Here is a 22,305-nt window from a genome sequence, read left to right on the forward strand (position 1 = left end):
TCAGTCCCTGGGTCAGGAAGATACTCTGGAGGAGGAAAATCTCCCCACTTTCTTCCAGTTTTTTCTGTCCCCTTTTGACTTCACACAACCCCAGTTCCATTCCTAGAACTACTTTCACTGCATCCTTATCCACTGTTCTCTTTGTTTCTTTTGCCCTGCACGTTCTTTACTAACTCCGTGTCCCATATACTACTGTTGCCATAATCTAACACCAGGCTTAAAGAGTGTATTGTGTGTTTATGGCTGAACAATTGATTTTTATTCCTCAGCTGGGCCTAGGAGACTATATTCTACTTTATAATGAAAGTAGAGGTTTATAGGTTGCTTCTGTTTTCATTATTTCACTGAACTCTTCGGGATTTCATTCCTCTTTATCCCTTGTTTCCGAGTATAACTATAATAAGAGAATTAAAATTTGGAAAATTCTGTGGGTTCCATTGCTGAATATATTATTCTGTATGTTAGGCACTTAGTCTTGTCTGACTCTTTCCGATTCCATGGACTGTGGCCTGCCAGCCTCCTCTGTCCATGGGATTCTCCAGGCAAGAATACTGGAGTAGGTTGCCATGCCCTTCTCCAGAGGATCTTCCCAACCCAGGGATTGAACTTGGGTCTCCCACATTGCAGGCAGATTCTTTACCTTTTGAGCTACCAGGGAATCCCCAATATATTATTAGCCTTCTGTTATGACTGAAAACATATTAGCAGCAACATATAAATTTTAATGGATTCTGATACATATTTAAATAAATAAAAAATCCGTATAGATTTTTTTGCTTTAGAAATTTGAGGATCAGTGAAGCATGAGGTAATTCAAATGAATATTTAGTAACATTCACTTTGGCAGACTAGCAGTTTAGTTAGTAAGCCAACTAAAGATTCTGCTAGAATCTATGGTTTGGAAAATAGCATAGCAGAAAATATGCTCATGAGGAAAAGGCCATTTCTAATCCCTATTTAATTTTCATTCTTAGATTTTTATATTAAATGCTTGTAATTATCTTTAGTACGCAGGGAGTGCCTAAGGACTGTTTATTTATTCTCAAGGTGTTTGCATCTTGAATACTGCAAAGATATTGGACATTTAAAACATGTGAACTCCCACACAAAAAAGTGGGAGAAAAATGGTATTTATATGTTAATTCCATGAGGCCCTACATTTAACTCTATTCCCTCTGGCCATATACCAGGTGGAAAAAAGCAAGGACTCCACTATTAAAAATATCAAATCAGATTGTTCCAGCTGGGGTTTCCTAATCATTTAAAAGGCAAACTATGAGGTCACTTTTAATATCTTAAGTAGATAACTATCTTAGCATTTACTTAAGATATTAAATCTTAGGTGCTTATTTTTGCCTTACTGACTAGATTGTACCACTAGCAGTTTCTAGCGTTTTAGTATTTTCCTTAAGAGCAACATTAACAATATGGGGTCAGTTGTTTTCCCCATATTATCTTTCCTGGGAATATCCAATTCATCAATATACTAATCCGAAAAGTTGACTCATTAATTGGATTTAAGTGTCACAGGACTCTTCAACACATTATTTTAATCACTTTGTTGGAAGGATCAATTTTCTCATGGTTGAATACATATAGAAATGAAACAACTAAATGAGTTATATAGGAAGGTTGGCACATCTCATTCCCTAGAGGTCTTTAAGAACAGATTCTTAATTGTGTATCCGAAATGGTTTGAGATCTTTAAATGAAATTTATCTGGAAGCAGGAAGATGGGATACCCATCTAAGCCAATGTTTCTGGATCCCCATCTTATGTTGACATTAATGTCCTAATATTTAGTAGCTGGAGTTAGAACTGAGGCAAGTCATCCCTTTTTTTTCTTTTTAAAACTACGGTTTATTTAGTGACATTTTAAAATAATGAAAGAGTAATCTGTATTAGTTATGATTGAGTCTTGTAAAGGCAAGTTTTTTTAAAGGCAGCCCTATAGGCCTTTTTGTATTGACTGCTTTTAACAACTGGAGTAAATGTAAACACAGGTTTTTGAAGTTTAAAATTAAAATCATAGTGACTCAGTGCAGAAGCCTACAGTTCATTTAAAGAACAGATGTTAAAAATTCTATTTTGCTATTTATGTTCATGTAACCCAGCAGCAGCATAGAGATGTTTGGATTCTGAAAAAAAGAAAAAAAAAAGTCTTTTCAGGCTGTAATATTTGTTAAAAAAAAATGTGTATGTTTTATTTTCTTTTTCTTCGTATTAGTCATTGTGGTTAGGTTATTTATTGGTAGCTGGTGAGTCACAAGTGTGTTTCTCATTCTCTAGTGAGTCACCTAGCTACTTACAAGTTTGATTATTTTCTTTCCTTTCTAGATCTTTCACCTGAAAATAACTATTTTACTTAGTTAATAAGCTAAATCTTCAGTTTGCACATTGATTTTTAGAACTATAAATAGCAAAATAATACTCAGAAGAAGGTTCATTGATTTAGAAAATTTACCTCTGCTCTGGTCCAGGCATTCTGCTGGGCTTAGTTATTTAGTGACACTAAATAACACATAATAATCACACAAGGAACTTAATTTAGGGAGAGGACAAAAAATAAACAACTTCATGAAGAGATATGTTACAGGTCCTGTGATGAAAGTATTTCTATACATCATCTAAGCTGAGGCCCAGACACTGGTGGGCATTTGGGAACCTCTTGAGCATCCTGTAGATTAATTGATGGACATAGGCTGGGTTGCACACTGTTCTAGATTGCAGCCCTTTGAACAACTGTACTTAGATGGTTTATACCTCTTTGTTGGAATGAGGTACTTAACTATTGGATCAGAAACAGACCTTCTATATCTAGTCCTGTCCAGCTCAAAATTTGTATTGAAAACCTTGATAAATAAGTGCTTTAAAAGTAGGTTAAAAATCTGGTGTCACTAGATCCCAGTTTATGGGATTAATTCTAAGTTATTAAGTAATAACTTAATGTTGTCTTATACAAAGATTCTGATGAATATATGTTGAGGCTGGCAACAGCAGGACCTCAGGATACATCAGCATTACCAGAAAAGGCAGCATGACTCTTGGGCATTTTGAAAACTATTTGTGAAGGGCATGTTATTTCCACTTTCTTTTACACAAGCTATAATGGAATCTGGCAGCTCATGAGCTTCTAAGAATGAGAATGAATTATTTCAAAGTGAGCTGACAATGCATTCTGGAGTATTTAAATTTGGAGGCTGGTATGTGAGTCTGTAACAGAACTGTTTAGTGCAGTAATCTGTACATGATCTTACTAGCTGCATGATCTTGGGCTAATTACTTGACCTTTCAGTCTCAGTTTTTTCAACTATAAAATGGTAGTATACCTACCTTGTAGGCCTTTGTGAGGTTTAAGCAAGATGATATATGTGTAAAGCACTTCACATGGGAACTAGAACATAAACGGAAGTTGCTAATAATGGAACTAATGGAAATAATACTTTCCATGGAAATAATATTATGTTAGGTATTTATATGTATTAAGATCAATTGCATTGAAGCTGTAGAAATAAAACTGCTTCCTCAAACTTAAAAAATACGGAGAAAAGGAACAAAACTACTGTAGATGCATTATATATTTTTTGTAAATGAGAAAAAATGTACAGAAGTATAGAAAGCAGTGATTAGAGGAAGAGGTAGTTCAGTATATGATAGGGAACCTGAATTTTTAAATTTACACATTATTGAACATTGCAGTTTTTAACAGTAAGTATATTCTTTTATATATAGAAATAATGTTTAAAAAATAACTTAAAACTGTAAGAGCAAACCCTGCCATTTCCCCATCCCTTGCTGGTGAGAGGCGTTGTGAATTGGGGGTGATTCTTTTTTTGTTCTCCAAAAGGATTTGCCAGAACCAGCACCTCACAGTGGGACCCAGCAACAAAAAATGGGTGAAGTACTTCTTTACCAGATCTATTTCTCCACTATTTATATGCAAGATCAGGATCTCTCTGACTCAGTTGCTGCTGCTGCTGCTGCTAAGTCTCTTCAGTTGTGTCTGACCCTTTGCGACCCCATAGATGGCAGCCCACCAGGCTCCCCCATCCCTGGGATTCTCCAGGCAAGAACACTGGAGTGGGGTGCCATTTCCTTCTCCAATGCATGAAAGTGTGGTCGCTCAGTGTGTCCAACTCCTAGCGACCCCATGGACTACAGCCCACCAGGCTCCTCCGCCCATGGGATTTGCCAGGCAAGAGTACTGGAGTGGGTTGCCATTGCCTTCTCCGTCTGACTCAGTTACATGCTATTAAATACATTTTCACCTGCAAATCACCTACCTGTTCCAACAGCCTTTTCTCAGTTGTGATTCTTGTATCCTATCCCAGTGACCCCCAAAGTGTGATTTGCTCAAAATTACCTGTTAAAGGAAAGAAAATAATCCTTTCCTTCCTTTCTTTTTTATCTAAGAGTTATAGGAAAAACTATAATAGTTTTTCTAATAGTTAATTTATAAACACTGGACCTATCACTTGGATCGCACCTCGTGAGGTCACACACATGCCACCTCTAGCATGTGAGGTCTCTAAAGGAAGACTGCAGGATTCCAGGAACACAGAGGAGCAAACAGTTGTACCCCAACTCTCTGGTTCACTTTCAGCATATTACAGTTTACTGTGTCTGGTTAAATGGTTTGGGAGATTATATTTATTAAGATAATAAACTGACCATCACGCAGTAGACAAGTGGCTTAAAATGATTTCTTACAAGAGACTCTGTTCAGTTCAGTTGCTCAGTCGTGTCCGACTCTTTGCGACCCCATGGACTGCAGCATGCGAGGCTTCCCTGTCTGTCACCAACTCCCGGAGCTTACTCAAACTCATTTCATTGAGTTGGTGATGCCATCCAACCGTCTCATCCTCTGTTGTCCCCACTCTTAATGCCTTTAGTCTTTCCCAGCATCAGGGTCTTTTCCAATGAGTCATTTCTTCACATCAGTTGGCCAAAGTGTTGGAGTTTCAGCTTCAGCATCAGTCCTTCCAATGAATATTCAGGGCTGATTTCCTTTAGAATTGACTGGTTTGATCTCCTTGAAGTCCAAGGGACTCTCAAGAATCTTCTCCAATACCACAGTTCAAAAGCATCAGTTCTTCAGCACAAGTGTTAATGCTGACACTTCTACTGATAATGGGAAATCTTTGTATCAGCCCCATGATGAAGCATTTTTTTTTTTCTAATGATAATCCAATCATATCTGACAAGATTTTCATACTCCCCTAGCTAGATAGAAATTATCAGGAAACTATGTGAAGTATGGATTTGCTACTACTAATTATGGATCACTGTTGCTAATTATGTATCTCACCCTAAATATATATTTGCCTAAAGATAGCATATTGAAAAGCAGAGACATTACTTTGCCAACAAAGGTCCGTCTAGTCAAGGCTATGGTTTTTCCAGTGGTCATGTATGGATGGGAGAATTGGACTGTGAAGAAAGCTGAGTGCCGAAGAATTGATGCTTCTGAACTATGGTGTTGGAAAAGACTCTTGAGAGTCCCTTGGACTGCAAGGAGATCCAACCAGTCCATTCTAAAGGAGATCAGCCCTGGGTGTTCTTTGGAAGGAATGATGCTAAAGCTGAAACTCCAGTACTTTGGCCACCTCATGCAAAGAGTTGACTCATTGGAAAAGACTCTGATGCTGGGAGGGATTGGGGGCAGGAGGGAGAGGGGACGACAGAGGATGAGATGGCTGGATGGCATCATGGACTCATGTGAGTCTGAGTGAACTCTGGGAGTTGGTGATGGACAGAGAGGCCTGGCGTGCTACGATTCATGGGGTCGGAAAGAGTCGGAAATGACTGAGCGACTGAACTGAACTGAACTGAACTGAATGTGCAGCTGTTAACCCTATAGCTTATGTATTTAAATATTCTCTCCTTTTTGAAACACGTTACATCCTTGCACCTCTAATGCCATTCAGTTGTTTTGTTTTTTAAGTCTCTTCTCTACCCCCCAGAGTTCTATTATGATCTTTAGCATTTCTGAAACAAGAGGGATAAGTGAAACTTGCCCCCCAAAAAACTGATTGGTGTGACAGAACCAAAAAATAATTCCAGATAAGTTGTTTTGATTGTTTTAGGCCATTCTGATTTTGAAATGTGTTTATAACCCCTCCCTCCCTCCCCTGAGCAGTCAATTTGAAGAGGCCACTATTCACTTGCATGGATAAATTCTACTGTACACAATCCTAATGCTTCATAGTCAAATTTTGTGTATCTGCTTTTTTAAAAATCTCTTTACAGTGTATAATACCCACTATAGGTTTGCAAAGTGTATGTGATGGTACGCAACATTAAAGAATAAGGCATAACTCAGTAGTGCATTATATTAGACTATGCAGCTAGCTTCTTCCTTCAAGTACTAAAACTATTTTGACAACCGTAACAGAATCGTTGAAGCCTGTTTTATACATTCTTCGTGTTTAACTTTTTCTTAATGACACAGGGCCATTATTCTGAACTTCAGTTACTATGCAAGGTTATAAGATGGTGTTTGGTGCTTTCATGTCTTTGTTTGTTTTTTAATATATTTTCTTCAGTAGTCAGTTGTTAACACAACAGTTGTGCCTACTTCTAATCGTTCCAACAGACGTTTTTTTAGTTTGTTGCTTCTTGTGTAATGTGGTTTTAGTTCCTGAGTCAAGTCCGACTCTTGCTACCCCATGGACTGTAACCCACCAGGCTCCTCTGTCCATGGGATTTCCCAGGCAAGAATGCTGGAGTGGGTAGCCACTATTCCCTTCTCCAGGGGATCATCCCACCCAGGAATCAAACCCAGGTCTCCTGCATTGCAGACAGATTCTTTACCAACAGAGTGAAGCCCCAGTGTCATATAATGTAGACATGACAACTTACAATCACAAATGATAGAACTGTGGGTAATGAGGGTATTGCTATGGCTGATGGGGAGGCCCTAAATAACAAACTGTATGACAGTCATGTTGGAAAGATGGGATTTTATTCCTTCAGATAACTGAGTACGGTTTTTTTTTTTTCCACAAGCTGTGTTCTATAATTGTTTGAGTTACCCATACATTATATCATTTGTTTAAAAAAAACTTGAAAAACTCACAAAACTTGATGCACTTGTTTTAGTCACTCAGTCGTGTCCAACTCTTTGCAACCCCATGGACTGTAGCCGACCAGGCTCTCTCCATGGAATTCTTTAGGCAAGAATACTGGAGTGAATTGCCATTCCCTTCTCCAGGGAAACTACCCAACCCAGAGATGGAACCCAGGTCTCCTGCATTGCAGGCGGATTCTTTACTATCTCAACCACCCATAGTCCACCTAAAATATTTTTATAAAACACTTTATATGAAGAATGGTGATTTTTACAATTTTTTTTCTAAAGACAGTTTAAATTAGAAGTTCAGATCCTGGATAAAAGGAGTTAGAAGTAAATTAATTAAATTGAATGGCTGATAGTTCCTAATGTATGACATAAAGTCTGTTCTGCCTATTAAGTATTTCTAATATCAAGGCTCTATTAATTTTATTTGTAGAGTGATTCCCTATATTCCGGGGCAGAAGGGTAGTTGGAAAATGAAGTATAAAAAAACAATGATGTGATAGTGGGTTTGGGGAGGTGATGGTAATAATAAAAAATGGCTGACTTAGCTCTTGAAAAGATATATTTAATTTACTTCATCTATTTCTCCTATAATAAAGTAGTTCCTCTACTTGCATGCCTGCCATATCCTTTATAAAAACCAAGGCTTTTAGTTGCCTGTTAGACATAACGCTCTTTCAGAGTACAAAACACAGTGACATATTAGTTTCAAAATGTAAAGCAAACTTTAATAGGATCTCTTTATGGCAGCAGTCAAGATGTAGTTTATATACAAGATAGTATTAAGCCATCTTAATACACAGTGTCAGATGAAATCATGTTAAATAGACTTTTTCTACAAAGTGGAATATTGCAATTAACTTATTCAAGTATTCCAGTCTCTCTTGTATTGACTCTATACATACAATACGCGTCAGTTCAGCTCAGCTCAGTTCAGTCACTCAGTCGTGTCCAACTCTGCGACCGCATGGACAGCAGCATGCCAGGCCTCCCTGTCCATCACCAACTCCCAGAGTTTACTCAAACTCATGTCCATTGAGTTGGTGATGCCATCCAACCATCTCCTCTGTTGTTCCCTTCTCCTGCCCTCAGTCTTTCCCAGCATCAGGGTATTTTCATATGAGTCAGCTCTTCGCATCAGGTGGCCAAAGTACTGGGAGTTTCAGCTTCAACATCAGTTCTTCCAGTGAACACCCAGGACTAATTTCCTTTAGGATGGACTGGTTGGATCTCCTTGCAGTCCAAGGGACTCTGCAGAGTCTTCTCCAACACCACAGTTCAAAAGCATCAATTCTTCAGCACTCAGCTTTCTTTATCATCCAACTCTCACATCCATACATGACTACTGGAAAAACCATAGCCTTGACTAGACAAACCTTTGTTGACAAAGTAATGTCTCTGTTTTTTAATATGCTATCTAGGTTGGTCATAACTTTTCTACCAAGGAGTAAGCGTCTTTTTATTTCATGGCTACAGTCACCATCTGCAGTGATTTTAGAGCCCCCAAAAATAAAGTCTGCCACTATTTCCACCGTTTCCACATCTATTTGCCATGAAGTGATAGGACCAGATGCAGTGATCTTAATTTTCTGAATGTTGAGCTTTAAGCCAACTTTTTCACTCTCTTCTTTCATTTTCATCAAGAAGCTCTTTAGTTCTTCTTTGCTTTCTGCCATAAGGGTAGTGTCATCTGCATATCTGAGGTTATTGGTATTTCTCCCAGCATTCTTGATTCCAGCTTGTTCTTTATCCAGCCCAGCATTTATCACTATGTACTCTGCATATAAGTTAAATAAACAGGGTGACAATATACAGCCTTGACGTACTCTTTTTCCTATTTGGAACCAGTCTGTTGTTCCACGTCCAGCTCTAACTGTTGCTTCCTGACCTGCATACAGATTTCTCGAGAGGCAGGTCAGGTGGTCTGGTATTCCCATGTCTTTCAGAATTTTCCAGTTTATTGTGATCCACACAGTCAAAGGCTTTGGCATAGTCAATAAAGCAGGAATAGATGTTTTTCTGGAACTCTCTTGCTTTTTTGATGATCCAGTGGACGTTGGCAATTTGATCTCTGGTTCCTGTGCCTTTTCTAAATCCAGCTTGAACATCTGGAAGTTCATGGTTCACGTATTGTTGAAGTCTGGCTTGGAGAATTTTGAGCATTACTTTGCTAACGTGTGAGATGAGTGCAGTGTGCGTGAGTTTGCGCATTCTTTGGCATTGCCTTTCTTTGGGATTGGAATGAAAACTGACCTTTTCCAGTCCTGTGGCCACTGCTGAGTTTTCCAAATTTGCTGGCATATTGAGTGCAGCACTTTCACAGCATCATCTTTCAGGATTTGAAATAGCTCATCTGGAATTCCATCACCTCCACTAGCTTTGTTCATAGTGATGCTTTCTAAGGCCCACTTGACTTCACATTCCAGGATATCTGGCTCTAGGTGAGTGATCCCACCTTCGTGATTATCTGGGTCATGATGATCTTTTTTGTATAGTTGTTCTGTGTATTCTTGCCACCCCTCTTAATATCTTCTGCTTCTGTTAGGTCCCTACCATTTCTGTCCTTTATTGAGCCCATCTTTGAATGAAATGTTCCCTTGGAATCTCTAATTTTCTTGAAGAGATACCTAGTCTTTCCCATTCTAAGCCCTCATATAAGCTTTTACTAGTTTTAACTAGCAAGTTCTAGTCTAACCCTTTTTGACAAGTTTGACTCTTCTTTTAGTTTTGTTTTAATGTTTATTCTTCTGAATTTATTCATGTGCATGAGTAAATAGGGACAGCTAGATATAGATAAGGCCATAGAGATTAGAATGGAATTATGTTATTATTATCTAAGTCTGCTCTTCTAGCACATAACTACTAGAAATAAAGGAAGGGCAAAAAAAAGTTTATTATGAGAATCTTCTATATGTAGTTAATCCTACCTTCTTTCTCATTTATTCAGTAGACCAATTTGTGATAGCAGAAGTTTAGCTTTGGCCCTAGTTTAGAAATAGGTTGGGTTTTCAGAGTTCTTTTGTCAGTTTATTACTAGAAATGATGTTTAAATGGTGGTAGTTTTCTAGTCTAGGTGATCAAATATTTTAGCACATAACACTATTGATTCAATGAAGTAAAGGTAGTCCTAATTTCAGGTCCTGGATAAAAGGAATCATCTGGTTACTTTTCAGAGAGAGAGAGAAGAGAAAACTGGTTTTTTGGATCAGACCTTTAGCTAGCCTTAGGCAGAGTGTATTTGACCACATCCCAGCTTCTGTTTGGAAGGACACTCACTTAGTGCTCAATCCTTAAGAGTAGATGTGTTTAACTTGGCTTGAAGAAAACGTCCTGATAATGGAGTGCCTCCTGCTAGGAAGTTGAAGGAGGTGAGATAAGAGAACCAAATGAGCCAGGGACATAGCACACTCTCTCAGGGTGGGGTACTAGTTGGGGCAGGTCAGGTTACTCCATGACACAGTTCACTGATGAATAAGGAAGAGAGAACCTACCTCGTAGTAACATGGAAGATAAGCAACAATTCTTACAGTTCTCACAAGCTCTGAATTATATACTCAGGTATCAAGTTAACCCATTGTGAACAAATAAAGCAACGGTAGGTGGCAGTCACATTATAGAAAGATTTCAGTGATCCTAGATTGCCAGTATTATGAGCCCTTTTAATAATAAACTGAAGCCTCTCTATCCCTTCTTTTTTCAGAGGAGTCTTATCTTAGTTCACCAACTACTTCTTTTACCATAATAAGTTTTTTTAGTTTCTTCAGTATACAAGATGTTTACTATAGATACTAGGTGATGGGTTTAGTGCAGATTTATGAGAGAGTGTAAAAGGTGTATATATATATATGTTGATATTTTTAAGGTAGTTGATAACAGACATTATAGAATTCTAGGTAGTGCAGCAAAGTGAACTGGAAATTTTTCTGTCTCACTTCACGACACTTGATCTATTATATGATCCTTTTCCTACCCAAATGTTTGTTGAAATGGTTTGTAATATAAGTGGTTAGATTTCTAGAATCTTGTCAGATAGCTCCATAACTAATAAGGACCCAGTTCCTTATCCAAATGAATAGACTTTTTCTTATGAAGGTTAAATCTTTTTATTGTTGTTTTGCTTTGTTTAGATTCTGGTCATCCGTCTTGCAGCATTTTGTATAGGGGACTTGAGCCATGAGACCATAATACAAAAGTTAACTAGAGCTTATGATAGCAGATAAACAGGGAGTCCAGGACAGATTTTCCTAATCCATTTTTGCCCTTTCTATTATGCCGACTGCCCCAGGAAATCTACTATCTGTCAGTTGTCACTTTGGCATTTTTCTTCTTTCCTTCTCTCTTCAACTCACTTCTGTAGCTTCAGTTACCACCTGAGAGTTTTAGCTAATAGATTTACATGGGAATTTGCATTTGGCCAGTTGAACTGCCATCGTACTGAGGTCACTCGCCAAGATCTGACAGTTAAATTTTATCCTTTTCCACAAATGTACAGTGACATGTGCTGTCAGTACAAGAACATACACAGGGGGAGAGCTGATACATTTTGTATGGGAACCACCATTTTAGATTCCACTTTTTTCCCTTGGTTATATACCAGAGACTAAAAAATAATCAGTTATCTCCAACTTTGAGTGTCTGGTATTCAAAATTCAAGTTTGTTACAGAATTAAATTGCTCAGGAGATACAGGTTTTTTTTACTCATAGTTTATATTTAGCTAGCTTCAGGTAGGCATTCAAAGTACACAATCCAATAGGGTATCTGCCACAAATCCAGTGACAGTGTGTACTCAGAAACTTTAGGCAATGAAGATTTCATTGTAGCACTCTAATGTCCTCTTATTGCCTTGAAATCTTTTCAGTTGACCTTCTTCTATTATTCAGTGTATTTCTACATTAATGTACTTTATTACATACCAGTAACTGCATTTATTGAAGGCAGTGTTTCTCTTTATGGGAAATGCTGATCTTGGTAAATTTTAACTGTGGGTAGGGAGATATTCTTTAATAAATAACTGAAAGACTTTTTCATAGTTAAGTGCTGGTCCTGTTATCTGTTATGTCTAGAGTATTTTATAAATGGTAACTAAATTACGAGGTCTGGAAAATCATCTCTTCAAGTGATTTCAGAAGGTGTGCTACGTGGTAGCTTATAAGTAGGTTAAAGCGACTGGCTTTATCTCAAGTGGCTTACTATGTTAAAGAAGAATTTAATATATTCAGCTCTACTGGTGAAACACCAAACAAGTTCTGACACCTCTGACAAGATGATTAAAGTTGGGAATGTTTTCCTTTTGACAGCATCAACAAAGAGAGCATCGTCGATGTGGAAGGCGTTGTGAGAAAAGTGAATCAGAAAATTGGAAGCTGTACACAACAAGATGTAGAGTTACATGTTCAAAAGGTAATTTTTTTCAAAATATAAGATTGTGTCCAGAAATAGATTTGAATAGTTCTTACGACTGTTGACATCAACTCTTTAATTAGAGTTGATATAAAATATTGAGATTTATAAATTGATTATTGACTCAACTAGTTTTTGTTATATAGCAAACCACTCAATACTTAGCGACTTAAAACAACAAACATTTATTATTTGTTCATGATTCTGTGCAGTAAGGGAATTAGGGTCAGCATCTGGGATGCGTGATCTGTGCCATGTGGTATATCAGCTGGGCTCACTGATGTTCCTGGGACATCTCTCCCTGTGACTCTCCTCATCCTGCAAGCTAGCCCAGGCTTGTTGACATGGTACATCTACCATAGCCATGTACAGGAAAGTATAAAATACATCTGAAAAGCTTTATTCACTATCATGAACCTATTTTGCTGTCAGCTTCTTTGAATGAAGATTGATTCATTATACTAACTCTTATTAATCATTGTATTGCCTTATAATCATTGTATTTCTGGTATTTCACAGTATAGAGAAGACAAAAGAGATAATACTGTAGTGGGCTTAGATTCCAGCAATAACTTTTTCACATAGGATTTATCCCACATTTATTTTCTTAGACATAGAAACTAAAAATGTTATAAGTGAATTCACATATATTTAGTATTTTTGAAATAACCCTGCAATCTTGAACCTACAGTCTCAGATCCAGACCTAGTTTGTATCCACAATATTCTTCATTGAATTTCTCTTATGGAATAGTCCTTTCCCACTCTAACCCATGTGTATGCGTGTGTGCGTGTGTGTGTGTGTGTGTGTGTACATGTCAGGTAGATGGACAAAAACAGATGGATGCAGGAAGACAGATTCATCCATACATGCTAATTTGGGAGTAGAGGTTGTATTTAATTGAAATTTATTGTCATGAAACTCTTTAAGACTTCGAAATTCTTGTATTTTTTACTGACCTAATTTGCCAAATTACTTTGTTCTCTTTTTGTACGTCTTATTTCAAACTAACTGCGCCAGGAAGTCTATAACCTAATATAGGCAAACTGATCTAAAGGTATGCTGACCGGGGGGGAAAAAAAACCCTATCTTCCAAGTAACATCTTTTTCAATACTTGAATAAATAAGATATTAGTGACTAGAGCAAGTAAATGTATTTCTAAAATATTTTAATTACCTAGGATCCAATTCAACCTTAATAAATGTTATATATAAAGCCTAAAGTGCTTGCAGACACATTTTGCCTTAAGAAAAATAATTATAAAGTATCTCACAAAGCATAAAACACTGTATACTAAATAGAATTTTATAATAAGCATAATGACTTATCATTTATTTATCCAGCCCGCAGTTACTGAGTAGTACCAAGCACTATGTGAAATTCTGGGGATGAAAGTGGTCACAACGTAATGAAGGAGATTTTTCTACTAGTTAGAAAAATAAAAGAGGTAGCTGTCCATATCTCCAGCTTTGCATTGGAGATGAAGTTTCTATTAACTAATCAAAGGGAAGCACAAAAACTTGGGTATAGGGGATAGCAACAAATAGTTCTATTTTACTATGAGTAGGACTGGAGTATCCTTCTGATACTTTTTCTTGAAGTGTCTGAGTTGAATGCTAAGTGTGATTTTACCAACTGGAAGAATATAATTTCCTTTCTGTAATTAACTAAGTAAAGTCTGTTTTCCTCTTGTGCTTTAGCAGATTTTCCAGGAATATTTGGGGAAAACTAATAGGGTAACATGCATTTAAGTGGCCGAAAAACCCAGTCTCCTTTATGACCTAACTGCTTTTTAGCACTAAAATGTGCATTTTTAGTTTGAATAAATATTGAGGGATTTTAACACCATAAAGAAACACCTTCTCCAGCAGCTCCCAACCAGGAGAGCAGCAGGAAGTGAGATATACTTGATACACCTGATGAAAGAAGGCAGTGAAGGGATATTTAGAAAATGAATGAGGAAAGGAAGGAGCAGTGTAGCAAAGTTGAGCTGACTTTGGTCCTGGTAGTGGAAATGGCCAGATACTGTTAACAGTTACGATAACTTATTTGTTAATGGCGCCTTCATATGATCAAAGTGTTTTCTTATTTTTTATTCCACTTGATTCTTAACACCAACCTCATTTTACAGAAGAATATTGAAGCTCTAGTTAAGGTGATTTGCCTGTGACAAGTTTCCTGTGACAGAAAGAGGCCTGAAGCCAGACCCCTCAACTCCAGTTATTACTTGTTTATGATACTGATGGGCACCTTAGAGTTTACAAAGTCTTCATACATATGTTATCTCATTTGACTATTCCAGCAACACAGGGATGTAGACAAGAAATAACTATTAACCCCATCTTATAGGTGTAGAAATATGTGCCATCTTGTTTGATTTTAGCAAGTAGTTTCAGTTATGTATGCAAACAATGTTTCTCATGTTAAGTCAACTGTAGATTCTTTTAAGCAAAAGATAACAGGTTTTGTGTGCTTCTTGATATTTTTGGTAATCTCTCACTTTCAGATTTATGTGATCAGTTCAGCTGAACCCCGTCTGCCCCTGCAGCTGGACGATGCTGTTCGGCCTGAAGTGGAAGGAGAAGAGGTGAAAACTATACTTTTGAAATAATGTGCTTCCTCTGTATATTTAGTTTACAAAGCATTGAAAACTTGATGTCCTGCTTTTATAAGAAGGGTACCTATGAATTGATTTGAGCTTCATTTTCATTAAAAACTACTCTTACATTAAAAGTTCTCAAAGTTTTTGCTCTCAGGATTCCTTTACATTTTTAAAAATAACTGACCCCACAAGCTTTTATTTTTATAGGTATGTCTACCACCATTTACAGTATTAGATACAATATTAGAAATTAAAACAAAATTTTTAATATTTGTGACCTTATTAAAAATAATAATATAATTAGATTATATGTCTATATTCCTAAATAAATAATAAAAAGAACAATAACATATGAAATGTTTTTTTTAATGTCAAGAGTAACATTGTGTTACGTGTCTATATTCTTGGTAATATCTGGCTCAATACACAATGATTAGATTTTCATATCTGCCTCAGCATTCATTCTGTTGTGTCTGCACACATCATTAAGCCTTTGGAAAACTTCTAAATATAGTCAGGAAAAAACGGGTGTTTGAAGATATTATTGTGAAAAATAGGTTTGTCTTCACAGACTCTCTGAAAGTGTCTCACTGGTCCCCAAAACATACTTTGAGAACCACTGTTCTTTGTCAGCTTTTATTTGTTCCTTCCATTTTCAACTAGCAGGTAAACTCCAGGGATCAGTGATTGTGACAGTGTTAATTATTCTGATATCCCAGTAATGAGTCAAAGGTTTGGGTGTGGGAGGTGGATAAAAAGCATTTAGCTTAATTCATTCTCATTTCTCTTCTTTCAAGCTCTCTTTCTCTTAATAACTTCTCTCTGGCCCCACTTGTTTCTAGGATCTTTGATTAGGGGGTATAATGTGAACACACATGAATATACCTATTCTCATTTAAAAATTAACATGACTTTTACAAATGTTGTTTGTGTCCTTAAAAAAAGTTAATAAAATCTGGTTTTTTTATCTTTTTTTTTAGGAAGGAAGAGCTACTGTTAACCAGGATACGAGATTAGACAACAGAGTCATTGATCTTAGGGTATGTCTCTTTTGTTTATTTAGTGACATGATTGTGCTGAAATCAAGGTGGGCAAGAATACCATACCTGACTCAGGTTTATAGAAGTGATTGGCATTTGCCTATATGTAATATGATAATACAAGAAGTAATTTACCTGACCCTTCCCCTAAAAAGAATTGCGGGCAACAAGGACAGTCAAGTAATAGTTCACAGGATACTGACTTGCTTCATTTTAAAATGACAAAGGAGTATGAAGCTAATAAATGGGCTTACTTCCAGGTAGTACCTGTTTCAGACAAGATAGTCAGCAAGAAAAAACATAATTTTCACTACATAATTGTGAAAGAAGTTCTGTGCACATTTTAGAATGATCAGGTAGAGGTTAGCAGTTAATACCTCAATGCTTTGAATTTGATCTGAGCACAGAGTTCATAATAAAGAAGCAGTTGGCTCTGGTGGTGAATATAGTAATCCCATACATAGGTCTTCTGTTTCCCTTTCTGGTTTGGTTGCAAGTGAAAGAGTTCAGTGGTTTCATCATCGTAGTAAAACCAATGTCATCTCTCTTTCTTAATATTTTGACCACATCTTCTTCCTCTTGCTTAAATAATCTACCTAAAGCTTAAATGCTTTGTCACCTTAAGAGTTCTTTCTAACTTGTCTGCCCTTATTGTACACTCATTTTTTTCCCTGATTTTTTGCTTTTTGCCTGCTTTTTACCTTTTCCATTTTCATTAGCAGTATATAGAAAAGGTTAGCAGTAATCAAAAGTTCTGTTAATACTGCCTAGAAACCTCAGGTTTTTCATAATTTTGGCCACAATAGTTAGACATCCTACTGTATTGGCTATTTGTTCACAGAGGTTATTGGTTGTGCCTCCAGCATTTGGCCTGAAAAGCATTTTTCTTTGATTGGAAATAAAAGAGCAAAATTGTAATTCTCCTTCTAGATTATGAAAAATTCTGAAATATGTTCCTATACTGATTGTCATGCACCTAACTTTTCTCTCATATAATGAGTTATTTTCTCTATGAAGTTTCCAGGCATGTGGCCTGATTAGAAAGTACTCTGTCTCAGTTAATGTGTCAGATTGATTTAATTAGATTTTATAATTGTCTTATAGACATCAACTAGTCAGGCAATCTTCCGTCTCCAGTCTGGCATCTGCCATCTCTTCCGAGAAACTTTAACTAACAAGGGTTTTGTGGAGATCCAAACTCCTAAAATTATCTCAGGTATGCTTTATTTCTCTTAATTTTTTAAAATAAATTGGTTTCCCCGAAGTTGCTTCATATTAGATGTTTTATGGGGGACTTTTTTTCATTTGTTTCATTTTTTAAGAATCCCAAATGTTCCTTAAGGTTTATTGCTATGAGACTGTTTTGAAGACTGTCCTATATAGCAGCAATCAGATAGCACTAACACTAGTAATACTAAATTCCCTATTTCAGGAGTCATTACATGATAATGATTATAAAGTAAGGCAGTAATGCATAAAGCAAGATTTTTTTGTTAATATAAGGTACATCAGAAACTACTTTCCTGATGTAGATTTCTTTCTAATTGGTATTACAATTTTGTTTTTTATAAACTGCAATGTGAAGTTACTAGATACAGATACTACAGATGGGAAAACCTCATTAATTCTTATTCTTAATGAGAAGCTTAATCATTTTTAATCATTTAACTTTTTTAGTTACTTAAATAACAATGTTATGAATGGATTTTAATTATGTTTAAAATTTGAACATTGCATTATTGATAATTAGGAAATTATTAAGAATATATCTTTTCTCCCATTAAAAAAAAATTGTTATAACTCGAGAGTAGCTTTAATAGATTTAAAATTGATGTAGAAAGAGAGCATATGTAGCCAAAGAAGTAAAATGGAGTTGTAGCCAAAGAAGTAAGTCTGTCCTAAATGTAAACTGTTTAGAATCAGATATATGACATATTAAGATGGTAGTTTCTCTGCAATTCTTGATTTTCTAGTTGTTTCTTTTAGGGAAATACTTGAACCAAAAGTATAAACTGTTTTTACTAGAAGTTTGCATTGATAAGTTTACAATTACTTGTAATAACTTAAATGTTTACATTTCAGCTGCCAGTGAAGGAGGAGCCAATGTATTTACTGTGTCATATTTTAAAAATAATGCATACCTGGCTCAATCTCCACAGCTGTACAAGCAAATGTGTATTTGTGCTGATTTTGAGAAGGTTTTCTGTATTGGGCCAGGTAAGGTTTTTGGCAGTTACGGTTTTCTCAAAATTCGTTAATTGTACCATAGTAATGGTTTTAGAAACACATATTACATGCAGATATTTTGAAAGCTTAAATCTTTTTATATGCTGACTACATAAACACTAGAGTTTGGGTAAAAAATGACAATGTACTTAGGTAGACCTTCCAAATAATAAATTTTGTTGTCCTTGATAGCCCCTTTACTACTCTTGGAAGTTTACAAATGTGCTACCAATTTTATTCCAAAGCTGTTCTATTTTACTATTACTATTTGTACTGTTCTTAGTATTGTTAATATGCTAAAGCCCATTAGTAAGTAGTACAAATGTATGATATTTAGTAGGTTATATTAACATAGTTTTTAAGATATAGTTGCGACAAGTCCAGTATGCACACATAATCATGTGACAGATTCTTTTTTTTTTTTTTTTTAATTTTTATTTTTACTTTATTTTACTTTACAATACTGTATTGGTTTTGCCATACATTGACATGAATCCACCACGGGTGTACATGCGATCCCAAACATGAACCCCCCTCCCACCTCCCTCCCCACAACATCTCTCTGGGTCATCCCCGTGCACCAGCCCCAAGCATGCTGTATCCTGCATCAGACATAGACTGGTGATTCGATTCTTACATGATAGTATACATGTTTCAATGCCATTCTCCCAAATCATCCCACCCTCTCCCTCTCCCTCTGAGTCCAAGAGTCCGCTATACACATCTGTGTCTTTTTTGCTGTCTTGCATACAGGGTCATCATTGCCATCTTTCTAAATTCCATATATATGTGTTAGTATACTGTATTGGTGTTTTTCTTTCTGGCTTACTTCACTCTGTATAATCGGCTCCAGTTTCATCCATCTCATCAGAACTGATTCAAATGTATTCTTTTTAACGGCTGAGTAATACAGATTCTTTTACGAGACTAATTATAAGCAAAAACTAGCTTTACTTCATTCTTTAAAACTCACCAAATTATTTTATATATGTAAGTTTTTGATGGCTTAATAAAAATTAAATACCTGCTAATAGAAAAACTGGCAAGATCATTAAGTTTTTTAGTTTTCTGAATCTATTAAACAGTTATATGTTGAACACCTACTGCATGTATACAGCCTTGCTCTGGGTTCCATGTACATAAAAGAGGAATCAACCAGCGCTTCTCAAATGTTAATGTGCACATGAGTCACCTGGGGACTTTGTTAAAATGCAGATTATGACCAGTAGGTCGGGGGTGAGGCTTAAGATTCTACAGTTCTCACATGTTCCCAGATACTGCTGATGCTGCTGATTTGCAGACAGACCATGCTTTGTGAAAGGAAAATCATTCTCCCTGCTTTCAAGACAGAATAAGACATGTATACATATAGCAGTCACAGGGAGTAATCAACTGATTTTCACAGCAGATAATCAGATTGTGCTGTGCAGTCAGCAGATTGGTGTTAATTATATAGTATAGAGGGTGTAAAAAGGGGAAAAGATGGAATTTGCTAGAGTCACAATGAGAGAGAGTTCATGCTGAAGTGGGCTCTAAGGACAGAGTAGGAGATACAGGCAGTGGGGATTGGCGTTCTAGTCAGAGGAGGCGAGATGAGTAAAGAGCATGGGAGGAAATAAAAATAAGACTAGTTAGTGTTAAGAAATGGGAAGTAGAGGATAGGACTAAATTATGAAAGCATAAAAGTTTTAAACATTTTGTCATTTTGTCTTATGGTAGTCATTTGGGAACCATTGTAAGTTACTGAGCAAGGATGAGTTATAGAATATGTCAATCTTGCAGTGATACGAAAAATGGAGCAGAGTAGAGTCAGGAAGACTGGAGAGGAGGAAAGTGCAGTGAGGATAATAGCAGCTGGACTGAGGTAATGGCTGGAGTGTGTAGTGTTACTTCATCTGCACAGATTTCATTTAGCTTGAGTCAAGTTTTAATAAAATTAAGAAGTCACTATATTGAATCTATTTTAATTATTGAGAAGGCACTTCAGAATCTTGCATTCCCTTGGGATTCACATGAGGCTCATTTATTAATTTGCATTTGTTACAGCTTTTACTACTGTAGGAATTTGTAATGAACTTGCCATCCATGAGAATGCTGAGACAGATGACTTATCAAAGATTTTTTTCCAACCCTATAATGATAATGAAATAGTGCCATTGGAGTACTAGTAAATAGAATTTTTGTATTTAAATCCCAATTTATCCAAAATTTAAAACACCATTTACTATGCTATGTAATGTATGCCAAGTATGTATTTACATACTATGTAAACACCATTTACCATTTTCTTTTATTAATGTTACAGTATTCAGAGCTGAAGACTCTAATACACACAGACATCTGACTGAATTTGTTGGCTTAGATATTGAAATGGCTTTTAATTACCATTACCATGAAGTTGTGGAAGAAATTGCCGACACTTTAGTGCAGATATTCAAAGGACTTCAGAAAAGGTAAAAATATATATATTTTATAACCTTAGATGAATATAATTTTTACAGTAATTTAAGTTCTTCAAAATGAAGCAGTTCTTAAAACATGTAAACTAAGTTTTTATTGAAAAAATATATATATATGAAGATTTGCCAGTTAGATTATCAGTTAATTAGTGGGAAAAGCCACACTCAAAAAAGTACTTCTGAATCTAAGTCAGTTAGGGCTGCAGCCAGTTAACCTAGCTAGCTAATCTACCAGATTGTAAACAGCCTAACTATATTTGTTTTTTCCTCAATGTTTTACATCCTGAATTTCTCAGATATAGAGCCTATGTTACCCTTATAGCAGTTTATTGTTTGAGAGATAGTATGAGATAGTAGGACTTCCCAGGAGGCTCAGTGGTAAAGTATCTGCCTGCCAGTGCAGAAGACTCTGGAGACACAGGTTCAATTCCTGGGTGGGGAAGATCCCCTGGAAGAGGAAATGGCAACCCACTCCAGTATTCTTGCCCGGTGAATCCCGTGGACAGAGGAACCTGGCAGACTACAAGTCCTTGGGGTTTGCAAAGAGTTGAACATGACTGAGCAAGAGAGCACAGGGAGGGAACAGTATTTCACAGCTTCAACTCAGCTAGGTCCAGGTAGCCTGAGATCGAATCCCAAGTTTGCTATATATATCTTGTGTGGGCATTTTGGAAGTTATATAACTCTGCCTCAGTTTCCTCTGCTGTTACAAGTGAAGATAATATTATTACTTATCTCAAAGTTAGAGTCCCTTTAGTCTTTCAGTTTCTAATCTTTACTGAATCTGTGTAAGTTAAGCCTCTGTTCAGTTCAGTTCATTTCAGTCGCTCAGTCGTGTCCGACTCTGCGACCCCATGAATCGCAGCACGCCAGGCCTCCCTGTCCATCACCAACTCCCAGAGTTCACTCAGACTCACGTCCATCGAGTTGGTGATGCCATCCAGCCATCTCATCCTCTGTCGTCCCCTTCTCCTCCTGCCCCCAATCCCTCCCAGCATCAGAGTCTTTTCCAATGAGTCAACTCTTTGCATGAGGTGGCCAAAGTACTGGAGCTTCAGCTTTAGCATCATTCCTTCCAGGGAAATCCCAGGGCTGATCTCCTTCAGAATGGACTAGTTGGATCTCCTTGCAGTCCAAGGGACTCTCAAGAGTCTTCTCCAACACCACAGTTCAAAAGCCTATGTTGGGACTGTTTAATTTTTTGATCAATTTATATTTACAGCAAGTGCTCAGTAGAAATTAGAAACTAGTATATTAAGGGACTTTCAGCTTATTTGGGCCTGGTGAATTGATACATTTATAGAAATTATTAGGCATGTTCTGGGTGTTCAGAAAATTGAATTATGTAAAATGTTCACTTTCTGTATAACCTTTAAACGGGCAAATAGTTTCTGCCTTAAAAGGGCATTAGAAATTGTTTTCTTATGATAATGTTTAAAATAGAGAAAATAAGAAAAGACAGAAAGCACATTAACTAGGATCAAGAGTATCTTTTTT

The 22,305-nt window shown here is 36.6% G+C and overlaps 1 protein-coding gene across 1 annotated transcript in view; it reads left to right on the top strand.

Annotated features, from left to right (window-relative positions):
• Positions 1-22,305, top strand: part of DARS1 (aspartyl-tRNA synthetase 1) — a 64,963-nt gene that overhangs the window by 27,708 nt on the left and 14,950 nt on the right. The window contains exons 5-10 of the mRNA XM_052659750.1: positions 12,378-12,480; positions 14,988-15,068; positions 16,064-16,123; positions 17,228-17,339; positions 18,206-18,340; positions 20,655-20,802. Coding sequence (XP_052515710.1) covers positions 12,378-12,480; positions 14,988-15,068; positions 16,064-16,123; positions 17,228-17,339; positions 18,206-18,340; positions 20,655-20,802 — 639 coding nt within the window. The remainder of the gene's footprint in view (positions 1-12,377; positions 12,481-14,987; positions 15,069-16,063; positions 16,124-17,227; positions 17,340-18,205; positions 18,341-20,654; positions 20,803-22,305) is intronic.

Source organism: Budorcas taxicolor, chromosome 2 (genome assembly GCF_023091745.1).
Source record: "Budorcas taxicolor isolate Tak-1 chromosome 2, Takin1.1, whole genome shotgun sequence".
Classification (NCBI taxonomy): Eukaryota; Metazoa; Chordata; class Mammalia; order Artiodactyla; family Bovidae; genus Budorcas; species Budorcas taxicolor.